Here is a 25,131-nt window from a genome sequence, read left to right on the forward strand (position 1 = left end):
AATGAATGGGGGTCTGAGTTCACGTAGGCATCAGAGGAGCAGTGGCCACTGGGAGTTAAAATGAAGACTGGTGATTTGATCACATTGGTGCAGTAGTCTCAGACATGGGCTTATTCTCAAACTGAAACAGCTGAGAAGGGAAAGGCTGACTCAAGCACAATATTCCTCTGTTGGTGTGTGGATTTTTGTGGTATGTGTGCGCGTGCGTGCGTGAGTTTGTGTGTGCGTGCGTGGGTGCTTTCAAGAGCTCATGAAGTCTGTACTAGTTCCTGTATTGCCAGTGGAATGGTCTCTTTTGTCTTTTCTGCCATTCTTTCTCTCTCTCTCTCTCAGCCCCCCTCTCCACACTCCCCCTATTCTTTCACTACGGCCTGTAATTAGAGAGCAGAGAGGATCTGACGAACAGGTAGCCCCTAGGGAGTCTGTCTGCAAACCAGGTGTGTGTGTGTGTGTGTGTGTGTGTGTGTGTGTGTGTGTGTGTGGGGGGGGGGGGGGGGGGGGGGGGCAGTACTGCTGATGCTGACTGTATGATGACGGGACTTTAATGATAGTGTTCAGGTCTTGTCTAAGGAGAGGCTAACATGTCTAAGAGAAGACTAACTGCTTTTATGGCCATGTTTCACCGTATGACGTTACGCTGTAGGGCTGCGCAAGCACACACACCCACCGAAACTCCCCCCCCCCCCGCTCTGCGATGTAGTCATCCTCAACCCTAAACTGATTTATGACATTCAGACCATGTGATTTCAAATCATCTAGATCCGCCATGTATTGGGCTCTACTTACAGGAAATCACACATTGGCTCGGATTTCTGAGAGACTTGGGATAAAACTTTCTCTCTTAAAAAAAACAAGAGTTCTTTCCACTGGACCAGATCTTAAAAGATGAGTTCACCATTTTTTTCATCAAATTTCTATTTTGATGTAAATGGCATGTTATCGAAGGGTCCAGACACTTCTTTTGTGATTTCACTTTGTTTTGAGAAACTATTCCTACCTGCTGTAGACTTCCTCATTGCTCGATCTGCAGTTTCCCCTACCAGCTGTGCTGCTTCTCCATGTAGCTCGTGCTGCTTCTCCGTGTAGCCCGCACAGCTGGTAGGGGAAACCGCTCGAGTCGCACATAATGGAATATGACGTTGTTCAATGTTACTGAGTGCTTTGTCGTTTCTTAGGGAGTATTTGGGTTTTTTGGAGCCTTTGTTCACGTTTTTCCGTAGCCACCATACTGCGGAACGAGCAATTGCGGGTGGAGGAAGTTTCTCAAAACCAAGTAAAATTGCTAAAATATTGTCTGGATCCTTCATTAACATAACATTTTTCTTTACTTTTTTAAACTTCTTCAGAGATAATGTTTGTCTTACTACTTCAGTCTAGTAATTGCACACATTTGCCATTTCAGCAAACATGAACACAGCGTTGTATTTTGTCTAGTCATCAATCAATCTTCAAATCGGTGTGGGAGTTGTTTTCAAGTAGTCTTCGTCTGCCAGTATGTCTGTTTGATTCTATAATCTGATATTCTCAGCGATGACTCAACTGCCTGGGTTGAAAAAACCAAGGTAGGAGTTTACCCTTGCCCATAGCATCTGCATATGGAAATGGAGATCTGAGCGCTGTGTGTGTGTGTGTCCACAAGTGTGTGTGTTAATGTGTGTGTATCTGCAAGTGTGTATGTGTGTGTGTGTGTGTGTCTGTACAGCTGTTAGTTGAGCGAAGTATAAACTCACACTACCTTCAGGCTACGAGACCAGGATTATGATTCATATTTAAACATACAGTAACCACTACCCCTGTATTTTGTTTGATTCATACTACTCCATAATTGCGACAGACAAGCTCACACCCTCATTCTCAGGTACACGTTCCAAAATCCTATAAAAAGCCCTCCATGATACTGAAAATAACCACGTGCTGCACGCTCCATAATATCAAACTGGCCATTACCCAGCTTTCAATCCTGCCTATTTATACCTCGACTCCTCTCTACCATACCATTTTAACATCACTGACTTTGGTACCCATTCCCCACAGCCATTCCCCTACGCCAAACAACATTTCTCTCTTTAGTTAACCTTTTAATACACATAGCGGCCGTCAACGCTTGGCTGTCAGGTTTGGCTGTCAGGATAGCTAGCTATAAAAGTTGTGTGGCTGTAAATGTGTCCTGTGCTCGCGAAATGTCAAGCTGTCAATTTCACTGCTTTCACTACTTTAGCCATACAGACAACCAGCTAACTAGACACGAAATAGAGATGAGAGTAATTCATATTTATCTATTGAATTTAGGTTATGGTTTGTCATGTTTGCTAGTTACAGATATTCATAGGCTATATATTGCCTCGTTTTCCAATTATTTGACAGCTTGCTTAGCTGTCGTGTTATGGTAGAAGCCCACACAGTGGAGCTCAAATGATATTCAGTTGCTGTGAAATTTGTTTAAATAGCCAGTTGCTTGTTTTGTCCTGTTTTTACCGGTGCTATTCATTTGGAAACTGTCCCAGCTTTGTAACTAATTAACTAACTCTGTAGTTGTCTGTCAGGCAGGAAAACGAGAGTTGAGTGTAGGCGACAACATTGTGCTTTGCTCAGCGACGCTGTCACTTGATCGTCTCACTCCCTCCCTACAAAGACAACCAGCTAACTAAATCATCTAACCATGGGTCTTGAGGTGTGTATACCATATATAGCCTTTACGGTTATAATGTAACTCTGCTGGTCATCTATGAGCAGATTTATGAACGTCTTTCTGTGTGCTCCATGATGTCTGAATACCCATCAGTCTAACAAACATACAATACCAGTCAAAAGTTTGGACAAACCTACTCATTCAAGGGTTTTTCTTTATTTTTACTATTTTCTCATTTCTGAATAATCGTGAAAACATCAAAACTATGAAATAACACATACAGTTGAAGTCGGAAGTTTACATAAACCTTAGCCTAATACATTTAAACTCAGTTTTTCACAATTCCTGACATTTCATCCTAGTAAAAATTCCCTGTCTTAGGTCAGTTAGGATCACCACTTTATTTTAAGAATGTGAAATGCCAGAATAATAGTGAGAGAATGATTTATTTCAGTTTTTATTTCTTTCATCACATTCCCAGTGGGTCAGAAGTTTACATACACTCAATTAGTATTTGGTAGCATTGCCTTTAAATTATTTAACGTGGGTCAAACGTTTTGGGTAGCCTTCCACAAGCTTCCCACAATAAGTTGGGTGAATTTTGGCCCATTCCTCCTGACAGAGCTGGCGCAACTGAGTCAGATTTGTAGGCCTCCTTGCTCGCACACACTTTTTCAGTTCTGCCCACAAATTTTCTATGGGATTGAGGTTAGAGCTTTGTGATGGCCACTCCAATACCTTGACTTTGTTGTCCTTAAGCCATTTTGCCACAAGTTTGGAGGTATGCTTGGGGTCATTGTCCACTTGAAAGACCCATTTGCGACCAAGCTTTCACTTCCTGACTGATGTCTTGAGATGTTGCTTCAATATATCCACATCATTGTCCTGCCTCATGATGCCATCTATTTTGTGAAGTGTACCAGTCCCTCCTGCAGGAAAGCACCCCCACAACATGATGCTGCCACCCCCGTGCTTCACGGTTGGGATGGTGTTCTTCGGCTTGCAAGCCTCCCCCTTTTCCTCCAAACATAACGATGGTCATTATGGCAAAACAGTTATATTTTTGTTTCATCAGACCAGAGGACATTTCTCCAAAAAGTATGATCTTTCTCCCCATGTGCAGTTGCCAACCATAGTCTGGCTTTTTTGGGGGGGTGGTTTTGGAGCAGTGGCGTCTTCCTTGCTGAGCAGCCTTTCAGGTTATGTTGATATAGGACTCATTTTACTATGGATATAGATACTTTTGTACCTGTTTTTCCTCCTTCACAAGGTCCTTTGCTGTTGTTTTGGGATTAAGTTGCACTTCTCGCACCGAAGTCATCTCTAGGAGACAGAACGAGTCTCCTTCCTGAGAATTATGACGGCTGCATGGTCCCATGGTGTTTATACTTGCGTACTATTGTTTGTACAGATGACGTTGTACCTTCAGGCGTTTGGAAATTGCTCCCAAGGATGAACCAGACTTGTGGAGGTCTACAATTTTTTTTCTGAAGTCTTGGCTGATTTCTTTTGATTTTCACATGATGTCAAGCAAAGAGGCAGAGAGTGTGAAGGTAAGCCTTGAAATACAGGTACACCTCCAATTGACTCAAATGATGTCAATTAGCCTATCAGAATCTTCTAAAGCCATGACATCATTTTCTGGAATTTTCCAAGCTGTTTAAAGGCACAGTCAACTTAGTGTATGCAAACTTCTGACCCACTGGAATTGTGATACAGTGAATTGTAAGTGAAATAATCTGTCTGTAAACAACTGTTGGAAAAAGTACTTGTGTCATGCAGAAAGTAGATGTCCTAACCGACTTGCGAAATCTATAGTTTGTTAACAAGAAAATTGTGAAGTGGTTGAAAAATGAGTTTTAATGACTCCAACCTAAGTGATTGTAAACTTCTGACTTCAACTGTACTGTGTGTGTGTTTGTGTGTCTGTGTCTCTCTCTCTCTTTCTCCCTCTGTCACTCTGTTCCTCTAGGTCAGTGAAAGTGAGGGAAGTGATGTGGAGACTCAAGGCCCAGTAGCAGAAGGCAGGGAGGAAGACCAGTTAGAGTTGATTGGTGGGATAGAGATGTGGAGTGAGGAGGGAGGAGTGGAGCGAGAGGAGAGTGATCGGAACATTGAAAGGTAGAGGAGGAGGAACAGAAAGAGGAAGAGGGAGAGCACACCAGTGATGGGAGCCTACGTTTCCATGGAATGTGTCTGCCCCAAGTCTTGGGCTCCTGAGTCACGCAGCGGTCCAAGGCACTGCATCTCAGTGCTTGAGGCATCACTACAGACACCCTGGTTCGATTCCAGGTTGTATCACAACCGGCCGTGTTTGTGAGTCCCTTAGGGCGGTGCACAATCGTTCCAGCGTCATCCGGGTTTGGCCAGTGTAGGCCGTCATTGTAAATAAAAAAATTCAGATAAAAGAACAAATTCTTAAGTCTCACCTTGTACCACACAGCTTACATTGTGCAATTTGTCTGTCTCATTTGTTGAATTTGGATCTGAAAACTGCATGTACCTACATAGCTTCTCAAAGCGGTTGCGCGGCATATTGCTACCTATGTATAGTACCCTGAGGGCGGCATCAGTAGACTAGTGTGGGGGACCCTGCAAAGGCCCCTTCCAGGAAACTGCATGCATTGGTCCCTGAAGGTATTCAAAATGCAGCTTGTGCATTCACTTTGGGATGGCTACAGTGGCAGGAAGCGGTGAGCCAAGAGTGTGGCACGAGGAGGTTTGCACCGAGTTGTCACTCAAACCACTACCTGGTGTAGGTTGAAGCGCGCAGAGAGGGTGTGTGGTGTGCATCTGGAGTGGACGCAGGGCAGAGAGTGGGAGTTGTGTAGAAACCCCCTTTGTGTGCTCTACATGTTCTATTCCACTTTGCTGAATGGGGCTGTGCTTCCAGAAGTCCCATGACATGTTGTAGGCTAAATACACACACTAAAGTGACAGTGTGAAATAAGAATTTGTCCTACAAATCTTATAGGGAAATTGTGTATTTCTTTTCGGATTGTCTCTGAACAGTAGTTGTCTGTCTATCTAATACATTCATTGAATTAACTGAATTGTTGTCAAAGTAGGCTACTATTTCTACATTTTGTTTGAGGCCTGGTCTGTACTACATGTTATTGAGAAAGGTTATCTAGATTTTCAAGTCTCTGAATAGCTGTTTGCATTTTTACATCATTACAGAAGTAAGTGTAGTTGTCAATCAAATAGCCTCCTTTGAATATTTCTGAATATTGTCCTCTGGTCACATTTTTGGTTATTTGTTCAATATTTATAAGTATAATATATTATGCATTGTTCATTTTGAGTGCGTAATAGTGAGTGTCTTTACACAATGGAAAACACAATGAGTGTTATTCCTATTGACATGAATGTGGTGTCATATTAAAGAAGAGAAAGTTATTTTGTAATTGTCATTTGTTCTTTGTTTTTGAGCTATGTCTGTATGAAAATGTTTGAGAAAAATTGCTTAATCTTGAAAATTCTCAGTAACCTACAAAACTATTTTAGAATTCTATTTCCAGAAAGGGGAATAGGGTGGTGGAGTAATTTATTGGATAAGATAAGGGCGTAGTGATACGCTTTGATTTGTTTCTTTGTCTGGCCCAAACGGCTTCTGATGAATCCTCAGTAGATCTAGCTAATGAGCAAAGCTGCTCGCCGTTAACAAGCCCTGATAAGAGCCATATGAGGAAGTGTGGACAGGAATATATATGAGGCCTCAGCTAGTTCTGTCTGTCTGTCTGTCTGTCTGTCTGTCTGTCTGTCTGTCTGTCTGTCTGTCTGTCTGTGTATATGGATGCATGAAATATGTGTGTGTATACATTCAACATTCAATACTTTTTTATTTCTCTGGCAAATGCCAAACGTCCTGCACGGTGTTGGGCTGTAAGCACAACCCCCACCTGTGGACGTCGGGCCCTCATACCACCCTCATGGAGTCTGTTTCTGACCGTTTGAGCAGACACATGCACATTTGTGGCCTGCTGGAGGTCATTTTGCAGGGCTCTGGCAGTGCTCCTCCTGCTCCTCCTTGCACAAAGGCGGAGGTAGCGGTCCTGCTGCTGGGTTGTTGCCCTCCTACGGCCTCCTCCACGTCTCCTGATGTACTGGCCTGTCTCCTGGTAGCGCCTCCATGCTCTGGACACTACGCTGACAGACACAGCAAACCTTCTTGCCACAGCTCGCATTGATGTGCCATCCTGGATGAGCTGCACTACCTGAGCCACTTGTGTGGGTTGTAGACTCCGTCTCATGCTACCACTAGAGTGAAAGCACCGCCAGCATTCAAAAGTGACCAAAACATCAGTCAGGAAACATAGGAACTGAGAAGTGGTCTTTAAAATGCAAAATGCAAATCAATTTATAAAATTTTTGACATGCTTTTTTCTGGATTTTTTGTTGTTATTCTGTCTCTCACTGTTCAAATAAACCTACCATTAAAATTATAGACTGATCATTTCTTTGTCAGTGGGCAAACGTACAAAATCAGCAGGGGATCAAATACTTTTTTCCCTCACTGTATACTTGTCTGTATGTTCTTGTGCTGTTGTCTGTGCCCAATAATGTTTGTAGCATGTTTTGCTACCATGTGCTGCTGCCATGTTGTGTTGCTACCATGTTGTTATCATGTTGTGTTGCTACCATGCTGTGTTGTCACGTGTTGCTGCCATGCTGTGTTGGTGTCTTAGGTCTCTCTGTATGTAGTGTTGTGGTGTTTCACTTGTCGTGATGTGTGTTATGTCCTACATTTTTAATTCCAGCCCCCGTCCCCACTGGAAGCCTTTTGGTAGACCGTCATTGTAAATTAGCATTTGTTCTTGACTGAATAAATAAATAAAGGTTAAAGGTTAAATAAAAAAAACTCTGCTTACCCGGCAAAACATTCATTATATTGACTACAGCAGCAGTATTAACAGTTAGCCCGGATGGGTCCCAGACAAAATATATGAAAATATGATAGCAGATTGCACCACGGCTATCCTAGGGGAATGGGGAACACAGACTCTCTGTGTGGTTGCATTGCCCGTGGCTTGTCTCCCTCTTAAATCAATTCAAATCAAATGTTATTGGTCAAATATACATATTTAGCTGATGTTATTGCGGGTGTAGCAAAATGCTTGTGTTCCTAGCTCCAAAAGTGCAGTAAAATTTAAAAATTCACAACAATACACACAAATGCAAAAGTAAAATAATGGAATTAAGAAATATATAAATATTAGGACGAACAATGTCAGAGTGGCATAGAGTAACTTACAGTAGAATAGAATACTGTATATACATATGAAATGAGTAAAGCAGTATGTAAACATTATTAAATTGACTAGTGTTCCATTATTAAAGTGACCAGTGATTCCATGTCTATGAATATAGGACAACAGCCTCTAAGGTGCAGGTTTGAGTTACCGGGTGGTAGCCAGCTAGTGATGGCTATTTAACAATCTGATGGCCTTGAGATAGAAGCTGTTTTTCAGTCTCTCGGTCACAGCTTTGATGCACCTGTACTGACCTCGCCTTCTGGATGATAGCGGGGTGAACAAGCCATGGCTCGGGTGGTTGGTGTATTTGATGATCTTTATGGCCTTCCTGTGACATCGGGTGCTGTAGGTGTCCTGGAGGGCAGGCAGTGTGCCCCCGGTGATGCGTTGGGCAGACCGCACCACCCTCTGGAGAGCCCTGCGGTTGCGGGCGGTGCAGTTGCCATACCAGACGGTGATGCAGCCTGACAGGATGCTCTCAATTATGCATCTGTAAAGTTTGTGAGGGTCTTATGGGCGAAGACAATTTTCTTCAGCCTCCTGATGTTGAAGAGGTACTGTTGCGCCTTTTTCACCACGCTGTCTGTATGGGTGGACCATTTCAGATCGTCAGTGATGTCTACGCCGAAAAACTTGAAGCTTTCTCTCTCATATGTATGGCAGTCCCTCAAGAACACACTCATGCAGACACTGGACATGCATGCACACACACATACCATCCTTCTGCTTGCGCAGGGAGAACCTGGGACATAGTCTGACATGCACTGTCTGTGAAGGTTACTTCCCATGCTAATGTGAGGTTCCACCTGGTTTGTGAGTCAGCAACTTGCACAACAAACAGTGTGCCGCTATCACATGAGAATGTGAACCACCGTGCACATACACACTCGTACCCACACATAGATGACGGCCATCCCTGATACAGTACATGCCCCAATTTATACACGCTCGCACACAGTCAAACACACAAACACACATACAAACACACACCGATACAGGCTTGTCCACACAATGACAAAATCCTGCTTGTCCTCTGTGTAGCTTAACACAGAAAATTCCGGAAGCTGGTCCGGGTATAAAAGAAAAGCAGTGAGTCTCTAATGGGGACTGACTCTAAATTAAAAAGAGGGCTTAACTTCCAGCTTAACTGTTCTGTATGAATAGATATCGAGTCTATCTTTATAACTGCCGTTATGAGTATCAGCTTTTGATATAGCCATCATGCCAACATATCGGATTGTCTTACAGTCTTTACAGTCCACTTGTAAAGTACTGTGTAATGATTGTGTTCAATCTAATTAGCGATCGCTGCTTCAACATTTCTTTGAACAGCTGGTTATCTGCAGTGGACAGCCGTGATGTGGTGGTTGCACATTTTCCACATACCAGTGGCTTTCAATTACTTTATAATGGTCGAAAAAATATACCATGGACAGTTCAAAACCCTTGAGGTTTTAACATGTTTTTATTTTATTTTTCCTCTGGTTTGGCGTCCCTCTTGAGTAACATAAACAAAACAAGAAAAGACCAGAATGTGAAATGCATGGGCTCTCAAGCTTTTAAGGAGGAACAATGAGACTATCCGAGTAACTGAAGTTGATTTATTAAGACGTGCCAGCAAATGTTTGAGTCAATTCTCACCCGTGAACGATGTTAATTTCCGAGGTATGTCCTCATGTACCTGGGATAGGGAAGAAGAAAAAATCAATCCTAATAGGTCCAGCTTCACCACAGTGTAATAGATGAGTAATTATACATGTTTTTTCCTCTGTATTTCTATCCCTTTCTTTTTCAAACAGGCTGCTAATGAGCTCCAGGGGAGGCGATAGCCTCAGTGTGAGCTAGCTAGCCAGAGCTCGACAGGCGGTTCTCACGTTAAGATCATTAAAGAAAGAAAGAAAGAAAGAAAGAAAGAAAGAAAGAGAGAGAGAGAGAGAGACAGAGAGAGAGGGAGACAGAGAGAGAGAGAAAATCAGCCAGGTTTTAGGCTCACGCATTGCAAGAGAGTCACTCAGTCACAGAACAGAAGTCCCTTCTCGGGTGCAACATTTATAGAATTAAATGTGAGAGAGGGCTCGTGTTTACCTGCTCACTCATTACCCATTCAGGTCAGGAGCACAAAAGCAAGGTTAGGGCAGTTAGAGGAAGGAACGCAGCCAGCTGGGTCAAGGCTTTAGGGCTGTGTTGCTGGCTGCTGACACATGCTCTGAAACACACGCACACACATACATTCACACCTATGTGCACGCATACACACAGTCGGCTAAGGAGGCTGACACGCACAGGCAGGCACACACATACACACAGGTAACCATACACACACACACACACACATTTAGAGGCATACACCACATGCTCTACAGAATTTGTGTTACAGACACATGACACGCACACAACTTGGTTTGATTAAACAAACCTAAGCAGGGTTCCTGGCATCTCCTTTCCTCTTCTCCCTTTCTGCCTCTCCCTCCCCTGCCTCTCCCTCCTTCTCTCTCCTCCACGCATGGCACTCCTCCCTCTCTCTCTCTCTCTCTCTCTCTCTCTCTCTCTCTTAGGTCCTCCCTTGGGGTGTATAGCCAGCTAACCAACCTGAGATTCAACCCCCCCTTCCCTCCCTTTCAGTTGGGCCTATGCCCATGGTCTATCTCTCTCTCTACGTTCGTAATTTTTTTTATATACTCAATGGCCTATGATGACAAACAGCTGCGGGTTAATTATGAGGGATTTATATATTTATTTCCGCCTTTTTGAGGACTTTTCGTTGGCCAAAAGAATGTATTTGCCATTTGGCATCATTAACTTTCAGAGGAGGGAAGATCATTATTATGTATGCTTATTTTGTTTTTCTTCTCCCAAATGGCTCTGCGAGATAAATCACGTTGATTTGTTTCTAGCACTCCCCAGCGTTACTTTTAGGAGATCTTGTCTGCTCTATTCCTAATCGCCACTCAGTTAATTAATCTCACACTTGGCTGCTATAATAACTTGACTCGTTAGACCTTTCCGAATGGGCTTTGCCTCTTTAGCTCTGAGGCCCATCGCTAAAGTGCCAGAAACCCAGAGAGGGAGAGAGGGACAAGGAGAAAGAGGGAAAGAGAAAGACAAAGAGAGGGAGAGAGATAGAGGGAGATAATGAGAGGAACATGGAGAGAGGGGAGGCAGGGAGAGAGAGAGAACGAACCATACCATGTACATTTGTGCCCAACCTTCCCAGATGACTTTGCAGTGCAGTTTTGCCATACCTGAGTCCCCTATCCCTGATCCCAGAACTGTGTTTTCAGTCTCTACTCTCTATCTGGTCTGGGCCTCCTTTACAGAGCCTTCATTGCGTTAAGATCATCATTAGAACCATCTTACAATGTATTTTCATTAGTAACGTGGCTCCTAAAAACCTTTGCACATCTACGAGTGATCCAGACCACTCGTAGAGCAGCCAAAGTGCATTGTTAGATGCTTTTTTGCCCTTCCACGTCACTTACTTCAGAGAAAATCACCATTAAAAATAAAATCAAGATATTCAGGCTAGGTGTCTCTCTGACTGTGATGTCCGATAACTACAAATACAAATTTGCCAAAGTATTTCCAATTGTTTCAAACAATTAAAGGACACAATTATGCTTCAAATGAAAATGTTGATAACTGCATTAAAAGATACATAGGCTGCATGGTCATATATAGGCTATTTTAATCATATTGAAATCAATGACATGTGCAATCAATAGAGTTCTATTTTGCGACTAGGCTACTGTCTGTAATTTTCTGCCTCAATGTATTTCATGATGTGTGACAACATGTGCGCAATAATGTGCCACAATCTGTGATTTAGTGCATTATTATTGGGTAAGCAAAATAAGCCACCTCAATAGCCTACTTGCAGCCATAGGTGGTAATATCTCTCTAGGAGCTGATCCGTCGTCAATATTGTGGAGTAATTCTCATGTACATTTGAATGGAGAAAGCTGATCCGAGAGCAGTGTGCAATATCCTTTTGATCTTATCAGTATCGACACATTGTCTAAAGACACACTTAGTGAACGTTCTCTCTATGTGCTTGTTTGAGAAACACTCTTAAAAAGTTTGCTCGTAAATACCGATGCATTTGGAACGATCACTGTAATGTTTAAGTTAAATCGCTCTGGTGCATCGCCACGACACAGAGATAGCTAGGGGCCCGTGACAGCAAATGAGGACGAATAAATCACACAGCACTTAGGGAGCCAGACCAGACACACTGACTCAAATCTTTCTCTGTATCCGTTGAGAGAACTTGGCTGTGTTTGCGTGGAATGTCTGTCTGTCTGTCTGTCTGTCTGTCTGTCTGTCTGTCTGTCTGTCTGTCTGTCTGTCTGTCTGTCTGTCTGTCTGTCTGTCTGTCTGTCTGTCTGTCTGTCTGTCTGTCTGTCTGTCTGTCTGGCATCATGTCTGTCTGTCAGGTATTCTGTCAGTCAGGCATTCTGTCTGTCTGTCATGCATTCTGTCTGTCTGTCATGCATTCTGTCTGTCTGTCAGGCATTCTGTCTGTCTGTCTGGCATTCTGTCTGGCATTCTGTCTGTCTGTCTCAAATCAAAGTTTATTTGTCACGTGCGCCGAATACAACAGGTGTAGACCTTACAGTGAAATGCTTACTTACAGACTCTAACCAATAGCGCAGAAAAGGTATTAGGTGAACAATAGGTAGGTCAATAAATAAAACAGTAAAAAGACAGGCTATATACAGTAGCGAGGCTATAAAAGTAGCGAGGCTACATACAGACACCGGTTAGTCAGGCTGATTGAGGTAGTATGTACATGTAGATATGGTTAAAGTGACTATGCATATATGATGAACAGAGAGTAGCAGTAGCGTAAAAGAGGGGTTGGCAGGTGGTGGGTGGGACACAATGCAGATAGCCCGGTTAGCCAATGTGCGGGAGCACTGGTTGGTCGGCCCAATTGAGGTAGTACGTACATGAATGTATAGTTAAAGTGACTATGCATATATGATAAACAGAGAGTAGCAGCAGCGTAAAAAGAGGGGTTGGGGGGTTTGGGGGGGGGGCACACAATGCAAATAGTCCGGGTAGCCATTTGATTACCTGTTGAGAAGCCTTTTTGTCCTAGGCTTGCCATGCGGTAGTAGAGAGAACGGTCTATGACTGGGGTGGCTGGGTTCTTTGACAATTTTTAGGTCCTTCCTCTGACACCGCCTGGTGTAGAGGTCCTGGATGGCAGGCAGCTTAGCCCCAGGGATGTACTGGGCCGTACGCACTATCCTCTGTAGTGCCTTGCGGTCAGAGACAGAGCAATTGCCGTACCAGGCAGTGATGCAACCAGTCAGGATGCTCTCAATGTTGCAGCTGTAGAACCTTTTGAGGATCTCAGGACCCATGCCAAATCTTTTTAGTTTCCTGAGGGGGAATAGGCTTTGTCGTGCCCTCTTCACAACGGTGTGTTTGGACCATTGTAGTTTGTTGTTGATGTGGATACCAAGGAACTTGAAGCTCTCAACCTGCTCCACTACAGCCCCGTCAATGAGAATGGGGGCGTGCTCGGTCCTCCTTTTCCTGTAGTCCACAATCATCTCCTTAGTCTTGGTTGAGGGATAGGTTGTTATTCTGGCACCACCCGGCCAGTTCTCTGACCTCCTCCCTATAGGCTGTCTGGTCGCTGTCGGTGATCAGGCCAACCACTGTTGTGTCGTCTGCAAACTTAATGATGGTTTTGGAGTCGTGCCTGGCCATGCAGTCGTGGGTGAACAGGGAGTACAGGACAGTCTGTCTGTGTTTGTCTGTCTGTCTGGGCTCCTAACTAATCGAGAGCTTGGGACTATAAGGTTCTATCTGCAAAAAGATGATTGTGAGATAATTGGCTTTCAAGTTCCGAACCTCATTGGTTTGAATGGTGTCAGACATTCTTATCTTGTATTCTTTTGAACATCACAACATGAATTGGGGTATTTAGAGTACTATATAGGTAGAGGACATTGAACAGAACAAGGCGAACAAAATGTTTACAAAAATGCAGATATAACCTTATATAGGTTATGAGAGCTTACCCAAGCTCTCATAATCTATTTTGCTGTTGTGTCAAGGCAGTCAGTCACAATCTAGCTGACTGGAACACTGTTTGTACAATTTGCACTCAGCCATTAAAACTGAGGTGGATGGGTGTCACTTGTAACTGTTGACCCACAACAAGAGAACACTGCCAGCAACTTCCCTCAGATCAAGTGAGTCTACTGAACCAGAGTTGATGTATGCATCACTCCACTTCTCATATATCCAAGGACTGGTGTTGTTGTTTAGCTGGGACATGAATCTTCCATACAGTATGGTCCCATACCATATTTAAATCTGAATTAAGCGGGGACATACTGTAGGCAAACAGGTTGCAAAGCAGGGAGGGATCTCCTGGGTTGGACATAAAAGAAGAGGGGGCAGATGCTGGAGATGTCTCCCTCTACTTCTCCCCCCTTCTCGCTCCCCCCGCTCTCCCACTCTTTTTCCTTATCTCTCTCGCTTTTTCTTCCCTTCTCTTCCTTTCAGCAGTAGAAGGAACATATAGGCCATGCTGGCTAATGTATTATTCACCCATCATTGATGTGTAACTAAAGCTGGTGGTTAGTAAGAAGGGTACAACTGGTACTCCCCCACAGAAGCCCAGGTCGCAAGGCCCCATTGATTTATGTGCTGATAGACAGATGCACACAGCCTGGGCAGGATTGGATTGAGTTAAGTGTGGAGTGTGTGTGTGTCCAGTTTGTGTGTGTGTGTGTTTGTACATCACAGGAGGTTGGTGGCACCTTAATTGGGGAGACGGGCTCTTGGTAATGGCTGAAGCCGAATCAGTAGAATGATATCAAATACATCCAACACATGATTTCCATCAGAGCATGTGAGTGTAGGTGAGTGGAGTTGAGCGGTTGGAAATCCCGCTCATCGCTCATGGAGAGGTGCTTGGGCACCGCTCCGGTGCTCCATGTACTTTCCAACCGCTCCACTAAAAACCACTCAGTGCTCACAGAAATAAAAACTGCCGCTCCAAATTCGCTCCCTTTATTAAAATCCCAATTTAACCAACACCCATTTATTTTGTGACTCCCAAACCATATGGTTTTGAATGAAAAGTATTTGAATAAACATGACAAGGTGAATGTAAGAAGCGCACATCATTTCAAATAGGCTACATGTTATATTAAACATCATAAAAACACTCTAAATAGGTCAGAAAGGGAGCCTAAGAAGGAACAAAAAGGGACATAAAGTGTTCAGCATTTAAACAACATTTCGTTGTATTAAATCATTATAGTCTATAAATTGCGCATAGAGGCTGTGATTTACTTAGAATGAAATACAAATGTGATGGTGCCTGGAGAGAATATCCTTTCCACACGGGCAGAGTCACTGGGGATGCTAAACACCCTTTCTGCCAGGCTGGGCAGAGATGCAGAATTTATTATTTTTATTTTTCTATAGGTAGGCCTAAAGTTTTTAAGCTAAATAACCCAAACAAAACGGAAAGCTCCTTGAACGTGGGAATATTCCAGGCTTATTGGGACAAAATCAATGATGGCCTATTGTATAAATAATAGAACAAAAATAAACTAAAAGTTTATCATTTTTAGTTTATAAATACACACTTAGTTATCTACCCACCTTGTTCTTTTCGTTTAGCGTGTGCACATAGTAAGTACACCATCATGCCTCTTTTCAGATTCCACAATGATTCTCAAGTTGTTGACACTACATCACCACACTCCCTCTCTTGCTCTTGGTCCTCATCTTTGTAAGTCACCTTGATTTAGCACCTGTGTGTTTTATCAGTTTCTTTATGATAATATTTAGCAAACTACATGACAGTAGCTAAAGCAAGGGGCTATAACAGCACACAACTAGACTACAAATGAATGATGAGCCGGGCATGCCCTGAAGTGGTGAAGTGAGCGTAACTGGAGCGCTACTGGAGCAAAATTGGATTGGGCGAGAAGGCCGACGCTCCAGCCTTTGCGAATCTCGCTTCATGCTCGTCAAATTGTGCATGCTCATTCTCTGGCATGTTTATGGTGAAGCCTCCAGATGCCACACACATGCTCTGGTTTCCATGTGTTTGATGCCATTCAATTTACTCTGTTCCAGCCATTATAAAGAGCTGTCCCCTCAGCAGCCTCCTGTGGTGTGCCTGCAAGTATGTGTCATCTGGAGACCACACCATCAACATGCCAGAATAACCGAGCTGAAGCATTATAGCAGTCAAACAGGTGATGATGTGCAGAGGCGTCATGCCCCACGTTCTCCCTCAGATTTGTCCTGTTTTAAAAATATACACTACCATTCAAAAGTTTGGGGTCACTTAAAAATGTCCTTGTTTTTGAAAGAAAAGCACATGTTTTTGTCCATTAAAATAACATCAAATTGATCAGAAATACAGTGTAGACATTGTTAATGTTGTAAATTACTATTGTAGCTGAAAACGGCAGATTTTTTATGAAATATCGACATAGGCATACAGAGCCCCATTATCAGCAATTGATAAGCAAAAGATCATTAGAAAACCCTTTTGCAATTTGTTAGCACAGCAGTGAAGAGGCGAGAAATTGCCAAGAAACTAAAGGTCTCATACAACACTGTCACGCCCTGACCGGGTGAACTCAGGTGTTTTGGGTCAGGGTGGTTTATGTTGGGTGGTTTTCCTGTGTTTGTTTTCTGTTTTGCGTTGGAGCCTTGTGTTGGCTCTATTGGGGAGTATTTCTATGTTGGTTTCTGTCTTCCCAATCAGAGACAGCTGTCGCTAGTTGTCTCTGATTGGGATCTCATTTAAGTTCATTTTCCCCCACGCTGTTCGTGGGGAATTGTATTTGCATTGCTATTCGTAGCCTGTGAAGCTGTTCGTTCATGGTATCGTTAATTGTTTTGCTGGTTCACCGTTCTAATAAAAATGATGATGAACCAAACCTCCGCTGCGCCTTGGTCCCTCTATAACGACGAACGTTACAGAATTCCCCACCGAACCAGGACCAAGCAGCGGGAGGAAAAGGAGCGCGAGAGATGGGCTCGCGAGGGAAAGGAGTTCTGGACCTGGGAGGAGATCATGTCGGGGAAAGGACCCTGGCGGACGGACTCCCAGGTCGAGGAGGAAAAGCCAGCCGGTAGACGGAGTCGCAGGCGGCGGTCGAGGAGGCCCGGAAAACAGCCCCAAGAAAATTTTGGGGGGGGGCTAATGGGGTGGTCCGGTAGGGCAGAGGAAGAGCCCAGACCACTGCTCTCGTGGGGGATGACGGCGGAGGAAGAGACGAGGATGAGGCAGTTGATTGAGGACCTGCAGAGGGAAGATCTGGAGGAGGAGCCCTGGTATGCGGAGTTGCGCACTGTGTCGCCAGTGCGCCCGCACAGCCCAGTGCGTCCGGTGGACAGACCCAGCACATGCCGTGCTAAGATGGGAATCCAGCCGGGACGAGTGGCTAAACCAGCTCCACGCTACAGGTCACCTATACGTGTTCACAGTCCTGTCTGGCCCGTCCCTGCTCCCCGCACCAAGCCCACGGTGCGTGTCCACAGTCCTGTCCGGCCCGTTCCTGCTCCCCGCACCAGGTTAGTGGTGCGTGTCCCCAGTCCTGTCCGGCCCGTCCCTGCTCCCCGCACCAAGTCAGTGGTGCGTGTCCCCAGTCCTGTCCGGCCCGTCCCTGCTCCCCGCACCAGGTTAGTGGTGCATGTCCCCAGTCCTGTCCGGCCCGTTCCTGCTCCCCGCACCAGGTTAGTGGTGCGTGTCCCCAGTCCTGTCCGGCCCGTCCCTGCTCCCCGCACCAAGTCAGTGGTGCGTGTCCCCAGTCCTGTCCGGCCCGTCCCTGCTCCCCGCACCAGGTTAGTGGTGCGTGTCCCCAGTCCTGTCCGGCCCGTTCCTGCTCCCCGCACCAGGTTAGTGGTGCGTGTCCCCAGTCCTGTCCGGGCCGTTCCTGCTCCCCGCACCAAGTCAGAGGTGCGTGTTCCCAGTCCTGTCCGGCCCGTTCCTGCTCCCCGCACCAGGTTAGTGGTGCGTGTCCCCAGTCCTGTCCGGCCCGTCCCTGCTCCCCGCACCAAGTCAGTGGTGCGTGTCCCCAGTCCTGTCCGGCCCGTCCCTGCTGCCCGCACCAAACCAGTGGTGCGTGTTCCCAGTCCGGCACGGCCCGGGTCCGGTCCACCGGTGCCCAATCCTGTTCCGGGCGACGGCTCCGCTCCAGAGCCTGGGCATGCCGCTCCACAGTGGTCCAGTCCGGGCCAGAGGGGTAGGGCTAAGGTGGGGGCGGGGGGGAGAACACGCCCGGGGCCAGAGCCTCCACCGAGGGTGAGGCGCCCACCCGGATTCCCCCCCCTAATAGACTTAAGTTTGGTGCGCCGGGAGTACGCACCGTTGAGGGGGGGGTACTGTCACGCCCTGACCGGGTGAACTCAGGTGTTTTGGGTCAGGGTGGTTTATGTTGGGTGGTTTTCCTGTGTTTGTTTTCTGTTTTGCGTTGGAGCCTTGTGTTGGCTCTATTGGGGAGTATTTCTATGTTGGTTTCTGTCTTCCCAATCAGAGACAGCTGTCGCTAGTTGTCTCTGATTGGGATCTCATTTAAGTTCATTTTCCCCCACGCTGTTCGTGGGGAATTGTATTTGCATTGCTATTCGTAGCCTGTGAAGCTGTTCGTTCATGGTATCGTTAATTGTTTTGCTGGTTCACCGTTCTAATAAAAATGATGATGAACCAAACCTCCGCTGCGCCTTGGTCCCTCTATAACGACGAACGTTACAAACACTGTGTACTACTCCCTTAACAGAACAGAGCAAACAGGCTCTAACCAGAATATAAAGAAGAGTGGGAGGCCCCGATGCACTACTGAGCAAGAGGACAAGTACATTAGAGTGTCTAGTTTGAGAAACAGACGCCTCACAAGTCCTCAACTGGCAGCTTTATTAAATAGTACCCGCAAAACACCAGTCTCAACGTCAACAGTGAAGAGGCGACTCCGGGATGCTGGCATTCTAGGCAGAGTTGCAAAGAAAAAGCCATATCTCAGTTGTGCACCCAAACTCTTGAACAGTAGTGTATATATAAAAAATATTTTTAAAGTAAAATAATTATAATTTTTGCAAATCAAATTCTATTGGTCACATACACATGGTTAGCAGACGTTAATGTGAGTGCTGCGAAATGCTTGTGCTTCTAGTTCCGACCGTGCAGTAATATCTAAAAAGTAATATAACAATTTCACAATAACTACCTCACACACACAAGTGTAAAGGAATGAATAAGAATATGTACATATAAATATATGGATGAGCGATGGCCAAACGGCAAAGGCAAGATGCAGTAGATGGTATATCATATATAAATATGAAATTAGTAATCTAGGGTAAGTAAACATTATATAAAGTGGCATTGTTTAAAGTGATTAGTGATACAATTATTACATGCAATTTTTACTATTATAGCGGCAAGAGATTAGAGTCAGTATGTTGGCAGCAGCCACTCAATGTTAGTGATGGCTGTTTAACAGTCTGATGGCCTTGAGATAGAAGCTGTTTTTCAGTCTCTCGGTCCCAGCTTTGATGCACCTGCACTGACCTCGCCTTCTGGATGGTAGCAGGGTGAACAGGCAGTGGCTCGGGTGGTTGTTATCATTGATGATCTTTTTGGCCATCCTGTGACATCGGGTGGTGTAGGTGTCCTGGAGGGCAGGTAATTTGCCCCCGGTGATGCGTTGTGCAGACCTCACCACCCTCTGGAGAGCCTTACGGTTGTGGACGGAGCAGTTGCCGTACCAGGCGGTGATATAGCCAGACAGGATGCTCTCGATTGTGAATCTGTAAAAGTTTGTGAGTGTTTTTGGTGACAAGCCAAATTTCTTCAGCCTCCTGAGGTTGAAGAGGCGCTGTTGCGCCTTCTTCACCACGCTGTCTGTGTGCGTGGACCATTTCAGTTTGTCCGTGATGTGTATGCCGCGGAACGTAAAACTTTTCACCTTCTCCACTACTGTCCCGTCGATGTGGATAGGGGGGTGCTCCCTCTGCTGTTTCCTGAAGTCCACGATCATCTCCTTTGTTTTGTTGACGTTGAGTGTGAGGTTATTTTCCTGACACCACACTGCGAGGGCCCTCACCCCCTCCCTGTAAGCCATCTTGTCATTGTTGGTAATCAAGCCTACCACTGTAGTGTCGTCTGCAAACTTGATGATTGAGTTGTAGGCATGCATGGCCACGCAGTCATGGGTGAACAGGGAGTACAGGAGAGGGCTGAGAACGCACCCTTGTGGGGCCCCAGTGTTGAGGATCAGCGGGGTGGAGATGTTGTTTCCTACCCTCACCAGCTGGGGCGGCCCGTCTGAAAGTCCAGGACCCAGTTGCACAGGGCGGAGATGAGACCATGGTCTCGAGCTTAATGACGAGTTGAGGGTACGGTGCAAAGTACAGAGAGATCCTTGATGAAAACCTGCTCCAGAGCTCTCAGGACCTCAGACTGGGGAAAAGGTTCACCTTCCAACAGCACAACAACCCTAAGCACACAGCCAAGACAATGCAGGAGTGGGTTTGGAACAAGTATCTGAATGTCCTTGACTGGCCCAGTAAGAGCCTGGACTTGAACCCGGATATACCTGAAAATAGCTGTGCAGCGACGCTCCCCATTCAATCTGACAGAGTTTGAGAGGATCTACAAAGAAGAATGGGATAAACTCCCCAAATACAGATGTACCAAGCTTGTAGCATCATACCCAAGAAGATACGAGGCTGTAATCACTGCCAAAGGTGCTTCAACAAAGTACTGAGTAAATGGTCTGAATACTTATGTAAATGTGTGATACTTTTTACATGTTTAATACATTTGCTAACATTTCTAAAAACCTGTTTTTGTTTTGTCATTATGGGGTATTGGGTGTAGATTGGTGAGGATTTGTATTTATTTAATCCATTTTAGAATAAGGCTGTGATGTAACAAAATATGGAAAGGGGGGTCTGAATACTTTCCGAATGCTTTGTATATACACTGCTCAAAAAAATAAAGGGAACACTAAAATAACACATCCTAGATCTGAATGAATGAAATAATCTTATTAAACACTTTTATCTTTACATAGTTGAATGTGCTGACAACAAAATCACACAAAAATAATCAATGGAAATCCAATTTATCAACCCACGGAGGTCTGGATTTGGAGTCACACTCAAAATTAAAGTGGAAAACCACACTACAGGCTGATCCAACTTTGATGTAATGTCCTTAAACAATTCAAAATGAGGCTCAGTAGTGTGTGTGGCCTCCACGTGCCTGTATGACCTCCCTACAACGCCTGGGCATGCTCCTGATGAGGTGGTGGATGGTCTCCTGAGGGATCTCCTCCCAGACCTGGACTAAAGCATCCGCCAACTTCTGGACAGTCTGTGGTGCAACGTGGCGTTGGTGGATGGAGCGAGACATGATGTCCCAGATGTGCTCAATTGGATTCAGGTCTGGGGAACGGGCGGGCCAGTCCATAGCATCAATGCCTTCCTCTTGCAGGAACTGCTGACACACTCCAGCCACATGAGGTCTAGCATTGTCTTGCATTAGGAGGAACCCAGGGCCAACCGCACCAGCATATGGTCTCACAAGGGGTCTGAGGATCTCATCTCGGTACCTAATGGCAGTCAGGCTACCTCTGGCGAGCACATGGAGGGCTGTGCGGCCCCCCAAAGAAATGCCACCCCACACCATGACTGACCCACCGCCAAACCGGTCATGCTGGAGAAATTATTTTTGTAATTTAGTTGCCTAATAATTCTGCACACCAATAGTTGCCTGCATATTATTACCAGATTTGGATAGAAAACACTCTGAATTTTCTGAAACTGTTTGAATGGTGTCTGTAAGTATAACAAAACTCATATGGCAGGCAAAAACCTGAGAAAACCTGAGAGAAAAAAATAATTTTGTGGCTGTACTATTTTTTTTGAGTCATTGTTTAATAGATAACACAGTGAGAAAGGATTCATTTCGCAACTCCTACGGCTTCCACTAGATGTCAGCGATCTTTATAAAGTTGTTTGAAGCGTCTATGATGAACAGAGATCAAATTAGAATGCAGGGAAGTTGACCTCCCTGGGATGTCGTCACTTCCATTATTGCCTGCACCTGCGTAATCATGTGACGGGAGACATTTTTCAAAAACGTTTTTCTAGACACAGGAGAGGTCGGGATGAAACATTACTGATGTTTCACGTTAAAAATGGCTCTAAAGATTGATGCTAAACAACGTTTGACATGTTTGAACGAACGTAAATAGATTATTTTTTACAACTTTTTTAACTTTTCGCCGTGACTTCCCACCCCCCCGCGCTACTTTTTAGTAGCCACCGAAGCCTAACAACTTGGAGTTATTTGGACATCAATTATGAACTTTGTCAAAAGAAACCACATTTGTTGTGGACCTGGGATTCCTGGAAGTGCCAATGGATGAAGATAATCAAAGGTAAGGGATTATTGACAATAGTATTATTGATGTTACATGGTTACAAGATGATGCTAACCTATATAGCCTAGCCTATTGTTCTTAGCACAGCACCCGGTTTATTGCAACTTGTGATTTCCCAGTAAAGTTATTTTGAAATCTGGCAATACAGTAGCATTTACGAAATGTTAAACTATAATTATTTGAATGACAATATTATAATTTACCAATGTTTTCGAATAGTAATTTTGTAAATTGTAACGTTGTTCACCGGAAGCATTTCAGAGAAGAAAAAAATCTGAATTTCACCGCTACTGTAAAATGCTGTTTTTGGATATAAATATGAACTTGATGGAACAAAAAATGCATGTATTGTATAACATAATGTCCTAGGAGTGTCATCTGATGGAGATTGTCAAAGGTTAGTGCATAATTTTAGCTGGTTTCTGCTTTTGGTGACGCCTGACCTTGAATTGAAAATGGATGTTTGTACTTTTGTGGCTATGTACTGTCCTAACATAATCTAACTTTATGCTTTTGCCGTAAAGCCTCTTTGAAAATCGAACAATGTGGTTAGATTAAGGAGATGTTTATCTTTTAAATGGTGTAAAATAGTTGATTGTTTGAGAAATTGAAATTATTAGATTTTTGATGTTTTGAATTTCCAGCCTTGCTAGCAATCCCATCTCAGGGTTCATTGCTACCCCGTAGCCCCAACAGGTTAAACATTCAGGTTTGATGTTCAATAACATTTTGTATTGACTGAGAGCATTGTGTTTGTTCAACAATAAAATTAACCATGAGGAATACAATTTGCCTAATAATAGTGCACACAGTATAATCACGCTATACCCTAATAAACATAATGTTCAAATGCCGAGACTCTGTAGCCTATCTCTGTAGCTCTGTATCAGCACAAGGGACATCCCTCTACAGCAATGCCGTTGCGATGGGCAATTACCCTATTACAAACAGTCGGTGCATGTAAATACACCGTACACACAGCTGTATTACCAAAATAATGCAAACGAAATGCTGAAAGTAGAATATTCAAAAGTTTGGTATTCTAAAGTTTGGATTAGAATTCCGACAATTGTGAATGCGAACGAATGTAAACAGAACAAAACAGCGGTACAGAGTTGAAGTCCTAGTAAACAAAATATATGATCGATAATGGCATGAAACAATTTATATTTAGGCTAGTTACATTAAAAGTAAACAAAAGGCGAATAGAGATCAAATAACCAAAACATAGCCTACACACTACTCCAGTGAGATGCAGCCATGCACAGCTGTCTTTCCAAATTAAAAGACCTACGCAGGCCTGCTTCAAACATGGAAAATCATGCTGCTCGCTCACGTTGTGATATGGTAAAACACACTTATGTGAAACAAATTCGACCCGCATAATCAATTAAGCAATGCCAGCCTACCATAAACACATTTCTAATACGTAAAGTTCCATTTACAGCAATGAAAACCAACAAGCTACCAAGAAAACCATAATAGAATGTAGCCTTTCTATTTCTATGATGAAACATATGGATATGTAGCTAAACCAATTGAAAATATAATATTTCTGGATATGGAAAATATATTTCACAGTGGTTTAGATGGTACAATTATTCTCCACACAACGACTGATTGTTTTGTCACATAAACGGAAATTAGGCAAACTATTACAATTTTAGCAACCAGGAAATGGCAGAGCAAATTCTGCATATTGCACATTTAAGTAACCTTATGTCTTATGTAACCATACCAAATGTAACATATCATACTAATTTGAGAGTCCCAGATTTACATTTACTATGTTACGTCTAGTCTATGAGACCAGGCTGCCTACACACAGGAACACAGTGAAGCAGAGATACAGATTTTTTTGGGGGGAGCCAACCTGTGTCTCAATCATTTTAACTTATTTGATAGCTTCTTTTATATAAGGACATACAATTTATAAACTAAAGGTTGAATTGTGTGAGCTAAACCCCCTTTAGCACCCTTGTGGAGCCGGGCCCACCTCCCAGCCATCCTCAAGTAATTTCTGCAGATTTATTGGGGTGCATGACGCCCCTGATTGTGTGTGTGTGTGTGTGTGTGTGTGTGTGTGTGTGTGTGTGTGTGTGTGTGTGTGTGTGTGTGTGTGTGTGTGTGTGTGTGTGTGTGTGTGTGTGTGTCAGTGAAGGCTGTTGAGGACAGGACGACTCATAATAATGACTGGAACAAAGCGAATGGCAACCACCTGGAAACAATGTGTTTGATGTATTTGATACCATTCCACTCATTCCGCTCCAGCCATTACCATGAATCCGTCCTCCCCAATGAAGGTGCCACCAACCTCCTGTGGTATGTGTAACCACTGAGGCAAACAGACTGGTACAGGCTTCATAGGATATCTAGCGGCTAGTGTGATTGAGGGCAATAGAGGCCAAAGCGCAGCAAGGAGGCAGAGGGGGAGTGAGGGAGGGAGATAAAAAGGACAGAGGGAGCAACTGTGGCTATATGACTCGAGGGATAAATAACAGATGTCAAAGGACTGGAAAGGTCATGTTATATCCACCCAGAGTCAATCGCTGATCTATACATGAACTGTTTTGACAGCTCACTTCAAGTTGTTGAGTCAATTTTGCCTGGTAGGCTGCCAATCACACTGGGTGATGGTACGGGATGTGATAGTGGATAGACTGACTCACCCACACACACTCAATCATATACACTCAGCAATGGAGGAGGACAAAAGGTTACGTAACCCTGACAAAAAAATAGGGTTAATAAGTGCTCTTGGTGAGCGAGAAGGATTTAACCAGTTTATGTTAGATCAGAGGTGTCT

The 25,131-nt window shown here is 44.3% G+C and overlaps 1 protein-coding gene and 1 long non-coding RNA gene across 4 annotated transcripts in view; one reads left to right on the forward strand and one right to left on the reverse strand.

Annotated features, from left to right (window-relative positions):
• The window catches only part of LOC115157920 (ephrin type-B receptor 3), a 117,104-nt gene that overhangs the window by 72,086 nt on the left and 19,887 nt on the right, over positions 1–25,131 (reverse strand). The window contains exon 1 of one of the 2 annotated variants that reach the window (XM_029706258.1): positions 998–1,023. The exons of the other annotated variant lie outside the window; for it this stretch is intronic. Coding sequence (XP_029562118.1) covers positions 998–1,016 — 19 coding nt within the window. The 5' untranslated portion in view covers positions 1,017–1,023. Of the gene's footprint in view, positions 1–997; positions 1,024–25,131 lie in introns of those variants that run through there. 2 annotated transcript variants of the gene reach the window in all.
• Positions 1,286–4,761, forward strand: LOC115157922 (uncharacterized). 2 transcript variants are annotated; one of them, XR_003868581.1, is made up of 2 exons: positions 1,286–1,562; positions 4,602–4,761. It is a non-coding gene; the product is annotated as an uncharacterized LOC115157922 (long non-coding RNA). The 2 variants fall into 2 exon arrangements; XR_003868582.1 differs by lacking the exon at positions 1,286–1,562 and adding an exon at positions 1,956–2,671.

The sequence above is a fragment of the Salmo trutta genome, chromosome 22 (assembly GCF_901001165.1).
Source record: "Salmo trutta chromosome 22, fSalTru1.1, whole genome shotgun sequence".
NCBI classification, from domain to species: Eukaryota; Metazoa; Chordata; class Actinopteri; order Salmoniformes; family Salmonidae; genus Salmo; species Salmo trutta.